This window comes from Phaethon lepturus, unplaced genomic scaffold (genome assembly GCF_000687285.1).
Source record: "Phaethon lepturus isolate BGI_N335 unplaced genomic scaffold, ASM68728v1 scaffold3110, whole genome shotgun sequence".
NCBI lineage: Eukaryota > Metazoa > Chordata > Aves > Phaethontiformes > Phaethontidae > Phaethon > Phaethon lepturus.
In genome coordinates, this window is record NW_010512433.1 from 14,191 (window position 1) to 30,677 (window position 16,487).

General features: G+C 38.2%; 1 protein-coding gene across 1 annotated transcript in view; it reads right to left on the bottom strand.

The window, feature by feature from the left end:
* Window positions 1–16,487, bottom strand: part of LOC104620609 — a 36,507-nt gene that overhangs the window by 2,481 nt on the left and 17,539 nt on the right. The window contains exons 4-5 of the mRNA XM_010286889.1: window positions 12,575–12,599; window positions 11,777–11,948 (exon numbers count right to left, since the gene is read on the bottom strand). Of these exons, the coding sequence (XP_010285191.1) occupies window positions 11,777–11,948; window positions 12,575–12,599 (197 nt within the window). The remainder of the gene's footprint in view (window positions 1–11,776; window positions 11,949–12,574; window positions 12,600–16,487) is intronic.

Genomic DNA, 16,487 nt, shown 5'->3' on the forward strand with positions numbered 1-16,487 from the left:
GTATTCTCACACCGGAGCAATGTCAGCTTTTCCATCTCTAAGCAAATGCACTGTGCCCCACCCACTTCTGCTTCTTATCGCATGCCTGCTGAGTGTTAAAAACCAGAGCTAGAGCTCCAAAGCAAGGGCAAGGCAGATTGGTTGTGTGAATGTGTAGAGACAACTCTTGAAAATCAATGAGTAAGTAACCTCCCGTCATGCCTCTCTGCATGCTTATGAACAGCATACTAAAATTGCTGGTAAACAACAGAGTTAGGGAGCCCAAGGTATAAAGGTACTGTAGTGAATCATAGGGTGATTCCAAGTTAAAGAAGTGTTGTTAAATGAAAATACAGATTGAATTCCATACTTCTTTATTTGCCAGTCCCTACTGTAGTCATCAAGTTACACCTAATTTCATATTGTCTCTGAGCATATTAATGTGTGGACAGGAAGTCCATCAATGCAGCATGCTCACACTGAATTTCAGCAAAGAGGTTGGCTATTCCAAATTATGCTTTCATGGGTAGAGGATCTAAGGCTGCTTTAGCGAAGAGGGACCCCAGATACAGTTTTAAACATTAGGTCCAAATCCCAGGCAGGAAAATACCCTGTTACAGAGGAACAGGCATTATTCATTTTCCTGAAGGAGTGATTGGAAGAAGGAGCTCGGGGTTCCAACATATAGGTTTATCCATGACTAAATTGTTATACACAGAAATAGTAGCTAACTGAACTAACAGGGGAATTGTCATTAACACTTGTAATTTTCAGTACAATAATTATTAGTTATTCATACAAACATGAATAAATATTTGTATTAATTTGTAGGAATGAATTAATACAAACATGAATAAAATGAATATGATTAATTATTCATACAAACACTGATAATTAACTTAAGGGACATAACAATTGATCAATGACAGAAATCACTACTTCTTAATCCTTAACCAACAAATTGTACCCACTTCCAGGAATAGTTATTCCTGACTGTAGAAGCTAGCCTAGAGGATGGGAGACATTATTTTTAGGCATGCAGAGTGTCTCATGTAAGTGGAAATGGCTGTCCAACCACTCCTAGGAGGAACTTTTTTCTGCAGATGATGGCTCCCAAAGTTTTTCACTGTTTCCTGTCTTCAGAGTTCTGTCTTGTGCAGATGACCCTCATTTGAGTGGAAGCCAAGACTGTCTTGGTAAAGATTAATTCCTTAATAGAGTCAATAGTGTGAATTATGCCTCATGACTGAGAAAGTGTCCCAATGAGTGCAGCAAACTGAACACATACTGAATCCAGAGGAATGTTTTCAAAGAAGAACTCATCACAGAACCTCTCATGCAAGTTTCCTTACATCTGAGTTGCCCTGCAGGGGCACTTGCTGGAACTTTAAACAGTAATATTGGCACTTGTTTCATCTGCATGCTAGAAAATCAGCTGGATACTTGTCCCAGCTCCCCTAAAACAGGGGCATCCCATCTTCCATTTGACACACAAAACAGGAGACAGAATTTGGATCAAGATTTTGAGTGCTAAAGTGATGGAGATGCTAGAATCAGACAGACTGCAGAATTTGAGCCTGAAGGCCTTCAAATTGCAGAAATCAGCAGTGTGTGTTAGGAAAATACTTGTAAATATCAAAAGTAAGATCAAATTGACTACAGAACTGTGCTTATTATTATTAAATATTTGGACTGTGGCATGCATAGCAGTCAACCAGCTCCTGGCTTGATTATATTAGGCACTGTATAAACATTTAATTAGAGACAGTCCCTGCCCCTAGGATACATCAATTTCAAACATATGTTTATCTTTTAAAAATCTGGTAATTATTTTCTGTGTACTACCATCACTGCGGACCATTCTCCCATGTGAATCAAGGGAAGAAAATTTTAGTGCAGTATATGAAATAAGTACACTTCAACATTTTGAAAAATGTCAGTAATATCTGGAGGTTAACAGAAATGGAAGAAAGTACTAGTATCCTTAAAGAGGAATAAAGTAGACCGTTTAAAACTCTTCGTACAGTACAGCTACATATCCCTTAAAGAAGGAATCATGCATAATATCCAAAATATCCCAGTTTGAAAGCTGTTGCCTCTTGACCTAGAAGTTTGCTGTAAGACGTGGACCTTCACAATAACAGAAAGGTGAATGACCAGTTTACTTCTCAGTTAAATACTTTTCAGGTCCCTAAAGGGTTTTTAGAGGATTTCCCTCCCTCAATGGTATATATTTCCCTTTTGGTCATCAAGTCTATATGCTATGCATTGTAGAGTTCTCTTAAACAGCAAATTTGAAAAAAACCCCAAGTCAATAAATTGACTCTGCTGATTGGTAGTTCTGTTGTTTTCTCCTTTAATGAGATATAAACAGGACAATTTTGCCTGTGATGAGGATACATGCTGTTTCCAGGAGATCCTCCAGCTTGAATAATTGCTCAATGCAAGCATATAGTGAAGTTTTCACTTCAAAAGTATTTTATTCTGTACAGCTACAGTTTTTCCAAACATGTATTTTTGGGAGTTCATCGTAACTTTCTTAAAGAGAATTTTAAAATGTTAGCAGGTTAAACATCTGGTGTAAAAGCTCAGTATCCGAGTCAGCTCTGTGTTTCTACCATTCAAAGCCACAGCAATAGACAATTATGAAACTTGAAAGTGTATTTGAAACACTGAACATTTTTGGGATGGAGGTTTTTCACAGTGCTATTTATTAAAGCTTGCTTGCAATGAGCTAATATACAATACCAATTCATTGACAGCTTCAGTGAATTTTTTAATAAAATTTTACTGGCAACTGATGTAAGTTTAGAATTTTCTTTTGTTAATTTCCTTTAAGAGCAGTGACTTTTCTTAAGATATATGCCACCTGCTTGCCTAACCATTTAGACAGAAGTAGCTTATATATGAAGCAATAGGAATTATTATTTTAAAACATTCACATCTTTTCCTTGAGTAACACTTCTAACATTTGAAAGAATCATAGAATAGAATCATAGAATAGTTTGGGTTGGAAGGGACCTTTAAAGGTCATCTAGTCCAACCCCCCTGCAGTGAGCAGGGACAGCTTCAACTAGACCAGGTTGCTCAGAGCCCCGTCCAATCTGACCTGGAAAGTTTCCACAAATGGGGCATCTACCACCTCTCTGGGCAACCTGTGCCAGTGTTTCACCACCCTCACTGTGAAAAATTTCTTCCTTATACCTAGTCAAAATCTGCCACCTTTTAGTTTGAAACCATTACCCCTTGCCCTAATGCAACAGGCCCTGCTAAAAAGTCTGTCCCCATCTTTCTCATAAACCCCCTTTAAGTACTGAAAGGCTGCAATAAGGTCTTGCTGGAGCCTTCTCTTTTCCAGGATGAACAACCCCAACTCTCTCAGCGTGTCCTCATAGCAGAGGTGTTCCATCCCTTTGATAATTTTTGTGGCTCTCCTCTGGACCCGCTTCAACAGGTCCATGTCTTTCCTGTGCTGAGGGTTCCAGAGCTGGATGCAGGACTCCAGGTGGGGTCTCACCAGAGCAGAGTAGAGGGGCAGAATCCCCTCCCCCGACCTGCTGGCCATGCTTCTTCTAATGCAGCCCAGGATACAGTCGGCCGTCTGGGCTGCAAGTGCACATTGCCAGCTCATGTCCAGCTTTTCATCCACCAGTACCTCCAAGTCCTTGGCAAGGCTGTTCTCAATCCCTTCCTCCCTCAGCCCGTATTGATCCTGAGGGTTGCCCCAACCCAGGTGCAGGACCCTGCACTTGGCCTTGTTGAACCTCATGAGGTTCACATGGGCTCATTCCTTGAGCTTGTCCAGGTCCCTCTGGGTAGCATCCCATCTCTCAGGTGTGTCAACCACAGCACTCAGCTTTGTGTCATCTGCAAACTTGCTGAGGGTGCACTTGATCCCACTGTCTATGTCATTGATGAAGATATTAAAGACTACGGGTCCCAAAAAGGAACCCTGAGGGACACCACTCATCACCGATCTCTATCTGGACATTGAGTCATTGACCAGTACCCTCTCGATGTGACCATCCAACCAATTCCTCATTCACCCAACAATCCACCCATCAAGTCCACATCTCTCTAATTTAGAAAGAAGGAGAGAACCTTGCCAAAGGTCTTACAGAATTCCAGATAGATGACATCGGTAGCTCTTCCCTTGTCCACTGATGTGGTCACTCCATCATAGAAGGCCACTAGGCTGGTCAGGCAGGACTTGCCCTTGGTGAAGCCATACTGGCTGTCTCTACTCTCCTCACTGTCCTCCATGTGCTTTGGCATAGCTTCTAGGAGGATCTGTTCCATGATCTTCCCAGGCACAGAGGTGAGGCTGAGAAGCCGGTAGTTCCCAGGGTCCTTATTGCTACCTTTTTTTAAAGATGGGTGTGATGTTTCCCTTTTTCCAGTCTCCAGGGACTTCACCTGACTGCCACGACTTTTCAAATATCATGGAGAGTGGCTTGGCAACTACCTCAGCCAATTCCCTCAGGACTCTAGGATGTATCTTTTCAGGTCCCAAAGACTCATGCATGTTCAGGTTCCTCAGCTGGTCATTTGCCTGATCTTCTCTTGCAATGGGAGGAACTTTGTTCCCCCAGTCCCTGTCCTTCAGTCCATCGACTTGAGAGGTGTGAGAAGAAAGACTGCCAGTGAAGACTGAGGCAAAGAAGTCGCTGAATACCTGAGCTTTTTCCTCACCCATTGTTACCAGTCTGCCAGTCTTGCTCATCAAGGTGGGATACGCTTCCTTTGGTCTTCCTTTTCTGGCTGACATACCTGTAGAAGCCCTTCTTATTTTTCTTTGTATCCCTTGCCAAGTTCAGCTCTAGCCGTGCCTTGGCCCTGCTGGCCTCCTCCTGACGCAACTGGACAGCATGCCAGGATTCCTGTCCCTGCTTCCACTGACTGTTCATTACCTTCTTGCCCTTTACTTTGACCAGCATGTCTCAACTCTTGACTTCCTTTCCTGATTTCTTACACCTGTGGAGAGAGAGCTCTTGCACTCTATGGAAAGCATCCTTCAAGGTTTGCCAGCTCAGTCCTGCTCCCTTGTCCCTGAGGGCAGTTTCCCAGGGAGTCCTATTGACTAACTTCTGGAAGAACTGCAAGTTTGTGTTTGCCAGTCTTGCTCATCATGGGCGGTACGCTTTCTTTGACCTTCCTTTTCTGGTTGACATACCTATAGAAGCCCTTCTTACTATTCTTTGCGTCCCTTGCCACATTCAGCTCCAGCCGTGCCTTAGCCTTCCTGACCTCAACCCCACACCACCGGGCAGTGTCCCTGTACACATCCCAGGATACCTGTCCCTGCTTCCACTGCCTGTGCATTTTCTTCTTGCCTTTTGGTTTGCCCAGCAGGTCTCCACTCAGTCACGCTGGCCTCTTGCCTTCCTTTCCTGATTTCTTACACCTGTGGAGAGAGAGCTCTTGCACTCTATGGAAAGCATCCTTCAAGGTTTGCCAGCTCAGTCCTGCTCCCTTGTCCCTGAGGGCAGTTTCCCAGGGAGTCCTATTGACTAACTTCTGGAAGAACTGCAAGTTTGCTTTCCTAAAATTCAGGGTCCTGACTTTACCCTTTGCCTGACCCTTACCCCTCAGCTCTGTGAAATTTACCAGTGCATGATCACTGAGGCCCAGGCTGCCTCCAATCTTGACGTCACCAATTAAGTCACTTGCATTGGTGACCAACAGGTCCAGTATCGCATCCCTCGGCTTCAGAGGTTTTCCTCCATGCACTCCAGGACTCTTCTGGATTGCCCACAGCTTGTGCTACTTTTCCAGCAGATGTTGGGGTGGTTGCACAGGACAAAAGCTTGCAAGCACGATGCCTCCTGTCGCTGCAGTAAGAAGGCTTCGTCAACGTGATGTCTCTTGTAGCTGGAGTGAGGCGGCTTCGTCAATAGGCTCCCCTTGATCGAGCGGCCTGTAGTAGACACCAACCACAAGAGTCCCTTTGTTGCCTTGGTCTCTGATTCTCTACCCATAAGCTTTCGCTGCTTATGGCTATTCTTCAGAGACAACTCTTTGCACTCTATCCATTTCTTGATGTAGAGGGCAAGGCCTTCACCCTTCTTTCCTCACCTGTCCCTTCTGAACAGCCTGTAGCCATCAATAGCCACGCTCCAGTCATGGGATTCGTTCCCACCAAGTTTCAGTAATGGCAACTGTAGCTTTCTAGCAGAACAGTGGCTTCCAACTCCTCCTGTTTGTTGCCCATGCTGTGTGCATGGGTGTAGAGGCACTTCAGCTGGGCTGTCAGCCATGTCACCTTCTTAGAGCAACATCCCTTTATTTGTTTGAGGTATTTCTCCAGTGTTTCTCTGGTGGCTCCTATTACCTCAGGAGCCCATGGCTCATCTCTGTAAGACTTCTAGTGTGCTGCAGTGTACCCAGCATGTCTCAGCAACAGGCTGAGGGCCATTGCTAGCACCCTACCCCTCTAACCTTGGTGTGTCATCCCACAGCTTGTCACAGGCAAGCCTGACATTATCTCTCCTTCCCCCTTCAAGTCTAGTTTAAAACTCTGTCAATAAGCCCCACTAGCTCATGAGCAAAGACCCTCTTCCCTCTTTGAGAAAGGTGCATCCCATAGATTTCCCAAAGAAAAAGACCTATAAGCTATGTAAGTTGATATTCTTAATTTTTATGTTCAATTTTTACATGGCAGTTTGGAAAACCCTATCTCAGTCTCAGATGTTGCCTATAATAGAAGCCACAGTTCTCATCTTTGGGATTGATACATTTTATAAGCCAGGAAACATGACAGCATTTCTCCCAGTATACTGTGGATCTTTTCCACAATGTATTTTCACAGAAGAGAGAGAATCAGAATGTTCTTTCCCAGATAGCACATTGATAGTCTCAACTTTACAGGATCAAATCAAATTCCCCAAACTTCCATCTCTTCTCTAAATATTAAAGTTTAGATTTTGGTAGTTATATTCAAAGTTATGTTGATAACTTAATTCTTTTTAATTTGTACTGGCCTTTAATTACATTCAACCGCTTTTTCAAATCTATGTTTAGAAATGTACTGACAGTTTCTATCTTCTATTTAGGTCTCACCACAAAAGATTAAAACCAATTCAGTTAACATTCATATCTCCCCCTCCCCAGTTGGTAAATGAGGCACCTGTTTTATAAAATTCTTTGCCTGAAGCAGAACAAGATACATAGAGCAGATCTCCTGCAGGGCACCAAGCCCTCAGGATAAAGATGTTTCGATTGTTGGGATCTACTTAATCTTGTTGATCAAGGGCTTCTTTTCTTCAATTCACAGTCAGGTTTAAAGAACTGCTAACATGAAGTGTTCTCAAAATGCAGTTGATTAAAGTGATACATACTTCTCTTACGGAGAATTTTGTCCAAAACTTTCAAAATGTGTAATATTTAACTACCTAAACTGATATAATAGAAGTATTATGCTTATTTTACAGAACAGTAATGAAGGGTGTTACAAAACACAGTGTTTCAATCAAGAGTGAATAAAAACCAGAATAACAACCTTGTGTTCTGTACTTTTTTAGAGTCATTTAAGATCCTGATCCACTCTACAATGTAGATGTACAGATAGTTCTTCCAGTACAACGGAAGGAGTGATGTGTTGCAGGGAGGTGATGGGAAGGAGGAATAGAGGGCAAGGCATGAAAATCTTAGGCCAATTTTGTCATCAAAGACTTTGTCCTCTAAAGACAAAGCCTAAAGCACAGAAAAGGCTAAGATCCATAACTGAATCACTGATATTTGCAAGAAACATGAACTAGCAGAATACTGAAGAGTCAGTGGCTCTTTTTTCAGCTTTAGTTGTTCTGTAATTGTAGTGTTTTACTAGATCAGCACCTATAAATCTTGAATTCTAGTAACATTTGCAGGCCCTGTTTAATAAACTAGTATAAAGAATACACTAAGAATAGAGTCCGAAAAACCTTCTCAGTGGCTATGTCAGTTTACAGACTTCCCATCCACTCCTAGACAAACATTTCTTCCCCTGTGCTGCCTCAAGTTACTAAACTGCACTGAATACCCACCCTCACAATGAAAACAGCTTTGTTATCAGTAAAATGTGATAGCATATTTAAAAAAGATTTCAGGAAAGATCTCTGTAACCAAAGACCGGTAATATTGGCATCTGTACTGCAGAAATTAATATAGTGTTCTAAATGTATTGTAAGTCCTTGAAGAAGAAGAATGTGGACAAGAGAAGCCTGATAATATGGTTTCCTTAGACTTCCAAAAAGTATTTGATAAGGTCCCTCACTGAAGGCTCTTGAAACACTTAGGTGCCGTGGTTTCCATATAAATGGAAATTGTTTAGACATAGGAAATGAGGGCAAAAAGAACTGGCCACAGAGGAGGTATATCACTAGTAAAGCCTTGCAGGAATCTGTGCTGAACTTCATGTTTTTCAGTAGATTCAAAGGTGATTTGGAAGAGATGGTTACTAATGAGTGAAAAAGTTTTCTGATGATACCAAGTTTTTCCAGATGCCAAAGGTAACTGACTCTGAAGAATGGCAGAACAACTTTAAAGTACAGAATGACTGGGTGATAAAAGGGCAGCTGAAATTCACTACTAATAAATGTTAAATATTAATAAATTAACAAATTCAGGAGAGAATAGCTCTAACACCAACTTCGAAAGTGGGAGACGTTAATTGCTGTTTTAACTTTCCAAACATGGATGAGATTTATCTTTACTGAATCAGAAACACAGGTTCTCCTCATAGACAGGAGTAAAGAGGAGTAATAAAGAATCTAGTTTCTACACCATTTGAAACTACCTGAAATGACCAATTTTGAGCAGCACAATCTGACATAAACCTTCTAATTGTAATCATTTGTGCTGGTTGATGGAGCCTATAGGGAAGAAATGCTTTGGTATTTAAGAATCAAGACAACTTAAAAAAAAAAATCAAAGACCTTTGCTTTCTTTAAAAGCATTTTAAGTCTATAAAAACAAGTTTGTTTAGAGTTAATTTTCAGTCTGTGATCTTAACAACCAGAACTGGTTCTCAAGAGCAACAGTCAGTCAGGAGGAAGATAGCAATTCCATTAAAGGTTTAACTTACTTTCTGTACATGACAGAAATCAAATTACATGATTTACAGAAAGACAACCACTACAGCGCAGAAAACCATATTTATTCCATAAAAATATTTCAGTATTCTGTGAAATAAGGAAGTATTTAATGACTATTAAATACTCTTGAATACAGTGAGGATATATGAGGAGAAATATAAATATAAATGTGCTTAGAACAACTGCTAGCAACAGGTTCAACTTTACTTATCAAAATGCAACAATGGCACTGATTTGACATTCAATGTGAATTAACTACACTGTTGTCCAAGGCAGCAATCCACATTTTACCTGCAAATAGGATGTGGAGAATAAGAAAACAGAAATCAGTTTAATTTAGAAATTTATTAAACTTTAAAAAGGACTCTGTAGGTAACACTGAGGGAGCCCCACTCTGTGCATTTCTCTGTATCTGACTCACAAAAAATCTGTTTCCCTTAATGAACCATTTCCAAAATAGTTTAAGGTATCCTTGATCTACTGTGTCACAGAAGAGATTTTTAAGAGCATGCAAAAAGCCTTGAAAAGGAAGACTTCAATGTTCTTTAGGATGGAGATTATTCTTTTTGGACTCAATCAGAAGTACTGGTCTGCTGACTGCAACTGTGTGGAAAAAATACTTCCTTCTAAGTCACAATTTAAGTACAAAGACATGAGTTTTATTGGCTTCTAGGCTTTCTTCTTAAATCGTTAAAATAAGAATTCAGAATTCTAATATTTAATTTAGAATGGTTTTAGAGAGCAGCTCTTCACTAATATTTTCCTTTGATGCACATGCAGGAGAGAAAACTGCTTTAAAATGTATTCTATCTGTAGAGTTATTTGTCTGCCTTTCTGTTACCCCTTTCCCCTCCATCATATATATTACCTTACCTAACAATCGATTCACTCTTTCATGGTAGAAATATAGTAGTGGTCTAGAAGAAGAGTGGTTAATCAGATGTAACTCACCCAGTGGGAATCTTTAAGACAGTAATATGTGTAAAACATAGCTGAATTTATTGTGGATGCATCTGAGTCACAGAAATGTATAGCTCTGACTACACTGCTATATTATATAGTCATAGCAAATGTAAAAACTCTTAGAAGTACACACTTTCAGATTCCTTGAGATGGCGGTGTCTTTTTTAATATTAATATGGCTTTAGTTAGGAAGAAGCCTTTATCATTGATAATACTTAGACTCTTCACACATTAAAGCGTATACAGACGCTTTTTTAAAATAAAAAAATCAGCACTGTACAATAAAATAAAGCAGAACCAACAACTAAACTTACCTAGCTAAATTATGACTTGATTTAAAAGGCTATTTATCAAACTCATACAAATATCCTTACCTAGCAGTCTCTTTCTAATGCTAAAAGCTGTGTAACTGAAGTTTCCAGTTAATTATTTCTAAGCTAGATTCTGGTCTCAGCAAGACTTTTAAATCCTAACTGAGTGGTTGCTGTCATAAACTCGTAGTCTTTTCTGAAGAAATGATTTCAGCTTTGTAAAAGATTATACTACTATAAATATGTTTGGGTGGTGTTGGAAATACAGATTTAAAGAAATTACATGATTCCTCTCTTTATGTGTTTCCCTTTTAGAGAGAAAAAGCTGTAACATTGTTTTCATAACCTTTTACAAGTGTCACTTACAGAGTAACCATTCTGAATATTATAGTCCTTTTGACATTTTCAAAATCTACAATAAGATAGACATAATGACATCTATAATTAATCTGTTTAAATGGAGAATACATTGAATGAATAAAACACAATTCTGACCCTTCCAACACCTTTGCTTCAGTATTATCAGGCTCCAAACTACATTCCCTTTCTCCTTTTTGAAAACTCTGTTTGACTCTATTCATTCTGTATCACAAATACAATGACTCCGTTTTGTTCTGTATTAGCATGGATGCTGAATCATCTCAGGAAAATAGGACAAAGGACAGCAATGATGCCATTAGTGATCAATGATAAAAGAGAAGCCAAATTTAATATGAGCATCTATTAGTATAGGTCTACCATGCAGATTTACGAATCATAATACCTAACTAAAGAAGGATGGTGGTTCAGAATAGTATCTCTTCAAGGTACTGGTCTAAAGAAACAGGAAAGGACAAAACAGTATATCTGAAAGACTAGGTGTTTCAATAAAAGTTTTAGTTTTAGTGGCATTACACTTGGAGTTTTAGTGGTATTACACTTGTATTAAAATAATTTATTTCCTTTCACATAATTGTTCTACAAAAAACTACATTTGAATATATAAAAACTTCAAAATTAGTATTTGTAAATGAGAATGATGATAGAAAAGATACCTAGTGAATAAATATAAGACAATTGTAGAATAACCAAAAGGACAAAAAGAAACATAATTCCCTAAGTTTCATCTGTTGATTTCTCCCGTCAGTTTAGATGAACTGCTTTATGCAGTAATGGATTTACATAACAAATACACAAAATCGGTCAGAAAATGTCACTTGACATTTCCAAAGACCAAGAGCCACACTGTAATAAGAAGAACACTAACCAGACAGTCTATTCTTCTGGATTACTGCACGTACCAGGTGATTGAAGGCACAAGCCTTCTGGCCTTATACCTCACAATTTACTCACTTTTGCAATAATCTCCACGTACAGCCTGTCATGTTTTAATGTTTAATTAGTAACTTTTAAAAAATATACACTATATAAATCCAATTTTAGAGATTTTTTTCCCCCCACATGTTCACTTACTCTTTATTGGGATAATGAGCTGAGGAATGACAGGAAGAATCTTGTTTCCACCATGTTCCAGCATGTCATGGATTCCTTGACGAGCAAAAAACTCATATGGAAATGTCATTTCACAAAGCCCATCAAAAAACAAAGGCAGATAGTAATGATAGTCCAGCTTTTCAATCTCTACCTGAAAATACAAAATAAATAAATGTAAATTTTCAATACTATTACAATGTGATCAGGCCTACAGATAATTCATGCCATCTACACAAGTATGTTTAGTAAATAATAATCCATTTTGTATCACTGAAGAATATAATTGTGTCACATATGGTTTATGGCCAGATATTGAAATGCGTAAATATTAGACCTAGAGGAAAGAATGAAAATGAATATGTTCCTATACATTTTCAATTTTTGATAAGTCAGTACCAAATTCTGATATTCTTGCTTATACATCTTATTCTCTAAGTTACCGTGAGGAATCAAACCAGTCATTTTAATAATAAGATTCTGTTTATTTCAGAAAAATCTGATCTTTACATCATCACATGGACACTCAAAAGAATAAGAGAAAGAATCCTGTAACCAACAAATATGAAGCATGGCACAAATACCAATATTTATACAGAATTCCCAACTTTCTATAATTTGATCTTATTTTATTTCCTACTAATTTCATGAGCAGAATTCTAAATAAATTCCATGAGTCTCTACTGTGAAAAAGGATAGAGAAATTAGGTACGTATTTCTAATAGGAACCTCCCTTCAATCCTAAAATACGAAGTGTGCTAACCTTCCCAAGTTACAGACTTTGTAAGAGATTTTGCACTCTATCCTAGTTTTCTTAGAGAAGAGAAGGTTCTGGGGAAGACCTTATTGCAGCCTGTCAATACTTAAAAGGGGGCTGATAACAAAGATGGGGACAGAATTTTTAGCAGGGCCTGTTGCAATAGGACAGGGTGTAATGGCTTTAATCTAAAAGAGGGCAGATTTAGACTAGATTTAAGGAAGAAGTTTTTCACAATGAGGGTGTGAGTGCAAAAACACTAGAACAGGTTGCCCAGAGAGGTAGTAGATGCCCCACCCCTGGAAACATTCCAGGTCAGATTGGACGGGGCTCTGAGCAACCTGGTCTAGTTGAAGCTGTCCCTGCTCATTGCAGGGGGGTTGGACTAGATGGCCTTTAAAGGTCCCTTCCAACCCAAAGATTCTGTGATTCTGTGATATGATTCCTTCTTCCACCCATCAGCACTCTGATGCTACATACACTTAGGATAGCCAGAGAGAAACAGAAGTTGTTTGCTTTCAGCCTGTCAAAGCTCTCAATACAGCTAAGAAGTGATTCAACACCAAAGCACTTTCTCTGAACAGAATATGATCCTCAAAATCACTTGAAGATCAATCCACCTCTTTAGGCATCCACTTCCATCTTTAAAAGACTGCTTAGCTGCTACACTATTTTTCCACTGAGACTATATTTTGGAATTGGGTAGATGCTTCTTCCTTCACATCTAACAAGCTTTGTCACACAGACTAAGCTGAAGATCCAAATATCCCCCCAAAAAACTGTCAGGTTAAGTAAACAAATACCCAGCCCTTGATTTGGGGCCACTAATCACATTCACACTTGAATTTTGGAAGAAAAGTCTGAAATAAAGCAGCCAAGGATTGAACTTGGGTTTTACATTTGTTGGGTAAATCCCATAGTCAGCAAGTAGCAAACATACATTCTCTTTTTGCAACCATGATTCATTTTCGTCCCTGCTTGACTCTGAGCAGATCTGAATCCTGGTCTTGCACACCTTGGCTACTAACTTGACTGCTTCAGTCTTTCATGTTGAAACTGATCCATCCATAATAAATGCAAATTAATTGGAACAGATCCTTGAAAGTGAATCCTTTACATTTGCTGTGAGCATCTCACTATTGGCAGACGTAGTGCCAATTACTTACTTACATAGTCTCACATGCACTGATTGTTAATCTCTTACAGCAGGCTAAAAAGAACAATTCTGTAATACATACTCACCTACGTGAATGAAGCCAAGTCCCTGTAATGAACCATGAAGAAGAAGGAAAAAATGAAACCCACATTTCCTATTTTCGCAGTACCATATATGATGGCTTCTCTGTAATTTTTGCTTATTGGCTTTTTGTTTCACAAGGAAAAATGCCTTTATCATCTGCCTTTAGGGTCACTATCCCATGGCCAATTCGTAAGGAAGTTAAAAAATAACCATACCAAGCAACCATGTATGAAGGCCTTTACAAAAGAAGATGCAGAAGACATTTAATTCCTAAATTGATGGGGTTTTTATTTCTTGAGGACAGTCAGCATTCTATGGACAATACTTAGGAGATGAAGTCTGTCCCCAAAGTCACTGAGAACAGAAGACAGCAATATAGCAACTTCAAACTTCTGGTCACAAGCCTAAGTCAGAGGCCAAATTGTTCATTACAGCAAGAAACCTGTATCAGGTAAGAAATGGCCAGGAGGTCAAAAAATTATTGACAAAAAAGCAGGACCATGAAGAAGCAATTTTTTTGCTCTTCTCTGTCAACAGGACAATAAGATGTTCTTCAATATTTTTATTTTTAACTTTTAATTTGTAGTTTATAAGATTATTAGATTGCAGTTTTTGTTATTGAGTGTTGTAGTTTCAGAAAATTGAAAACCAAACCTACAAGAGCTACCTGTGTCTGGGGAAAGCTTTAGATGTGAAAAAGAGAGATACAGTTCATAATGTGTGGGCTTTTTTATTAAACTGGGGGTGGGGGGTGTTTCACAAGGAAAAACACCTTTACCAGATTATGTCTTTTTTTTAGAATCCATACCTTACATGGGCTTTTGACAACTCTTTCAAAATTACAAACTATTTCCATGGAAAAGTATCCTTGATGGATACACATCCATGTTAGATTAGTGAATCAGGATTTGCAACTATTTTGCTCAAAATACACATAGTAGAATCTCTCATCTCTTTTCTCTCACTCTTCACTAATATCTCCTCTATCTACCAGTTACCTTGCTTCTCAAAGATGTGATATTTCTGATACTCTGAGCAATTTTTCAGATATAAAGAAAGTTTATGTGTTCAAAAGCTTGTCAATGTTTTTCAGTGATAACTGGTCAATAAAAGATATTACCTTTATCTACCAATTTGGTCTTACAGTTATACATCACATACACATAGGAATGACATATTAATTTTAAGGTCAATAGGATTTCTGGGTTCAAAAACAAATTTGATTTTTACACATGATACAAAAGCTTCATTATAAAAAAAATCTACAAAATATAAGTATGACAAGTTGTAGATCATAAAGCATTTGTGTGTACTCTTCACTTCTCAGTTAGTTCCAAAGCCGTAAGTGCTTGGCAACTGGCATGGCTCTGAAAAGGACTCTGGTTTCTAACTCATTTCTTGAAGTGTCAGCTGTCCAAGCATACAGCCAATTTTTACTTAGCATTTTGTGCTCTATAATAACTCCCACGATATGGAAGCCAGAAATATTTTGCCTTGCATTCTATGGTGTGAAAACCTTTCCTTCTGTGTTTACTATTTAGCTTTTAAAAGTGGCTATTATACAGCTGTTCAGAGAAAAATGTGATTTTTCTGTTTATACCCACAAAATTCTTTTGTTTTTCCCATCCACCCATAAAAAATGCAGATTAAAGCTCAAATTCTTGGCAAAACTTGTCCACATCTGACAATAACAATGCAACTATGAATTTTAAGAAGAAATCTCACAATAATTGTTATGAACTTCTAGTACATGCTTTGTAACCTGTGAGAACCCAGCCTCTGAATTTTCAGTAAATAGCCAACTAATACAAATTGATATATTACTATAAAATATGATCATGCAACAAAAACAACTGTGTTATAATCAGTAAAATCTTCTGTTTCATAAAACTTCCATGCTACTTATGTATACTACAAGCTCCTTAGGTAAAAAAGAAATAATATACAGTTTATAATTGTTGTTTTATCAATATGTATAACCAATGCACAAGATGGGAGGAAGCTAATGGCAGTATCACAGTTAATTTGTCCAGCAGAAAGTCTGTTCCTATGAAGCAGCTCATAGTGAGAGACAAGTCTCCTGAGATAATGAAAATCCAGATAAAGAGTCTAGGTTGTAAATAGTAAAAATAACCTTTGTGGCTAATCTGCCTATTAGATGAAGAAAGCAAGCCATTTGAGAGAACTTAAGGTATCAAAGTTTGACAATAAGGATGTTATTAGCCTTTTAAAAATAATCATATTTAAAGTAATCTGGTAATCTATAATGCAAACTTGAGTTTTAGAAGGTAGTGTTTAAGGGACATAAACAACTTAATTTTCCATCTCATTTCATGCAATTGATAACATAATACTGTATGTTTTTGATATGATTATCCAAAAATTGGATTTGATCTCCTAGAAACATTTTATCTAACAGTTTATGAACTTATCTAACATCTTTATCTAAGGCGTTGAAATTAGGTATATGAAAAGAAACTCTGGAATTTTTCATTGATAAGGACAAACAGGAGTTTTTGTAAGGGTTGTAAATGTGTTGTAAGGATTCTTTAGTAAAATAATAGTTCCTTTTAAGATTTGTTTTCCATTCTATACCAGCTATTTAATCTCTATTTTCTAGGTTAATGGAAAGAGAAAAGCAGAAACATTCTTGAATAGTAGTCTTAGTTTTGAACTTACTTTCTGATTTTTCTTCC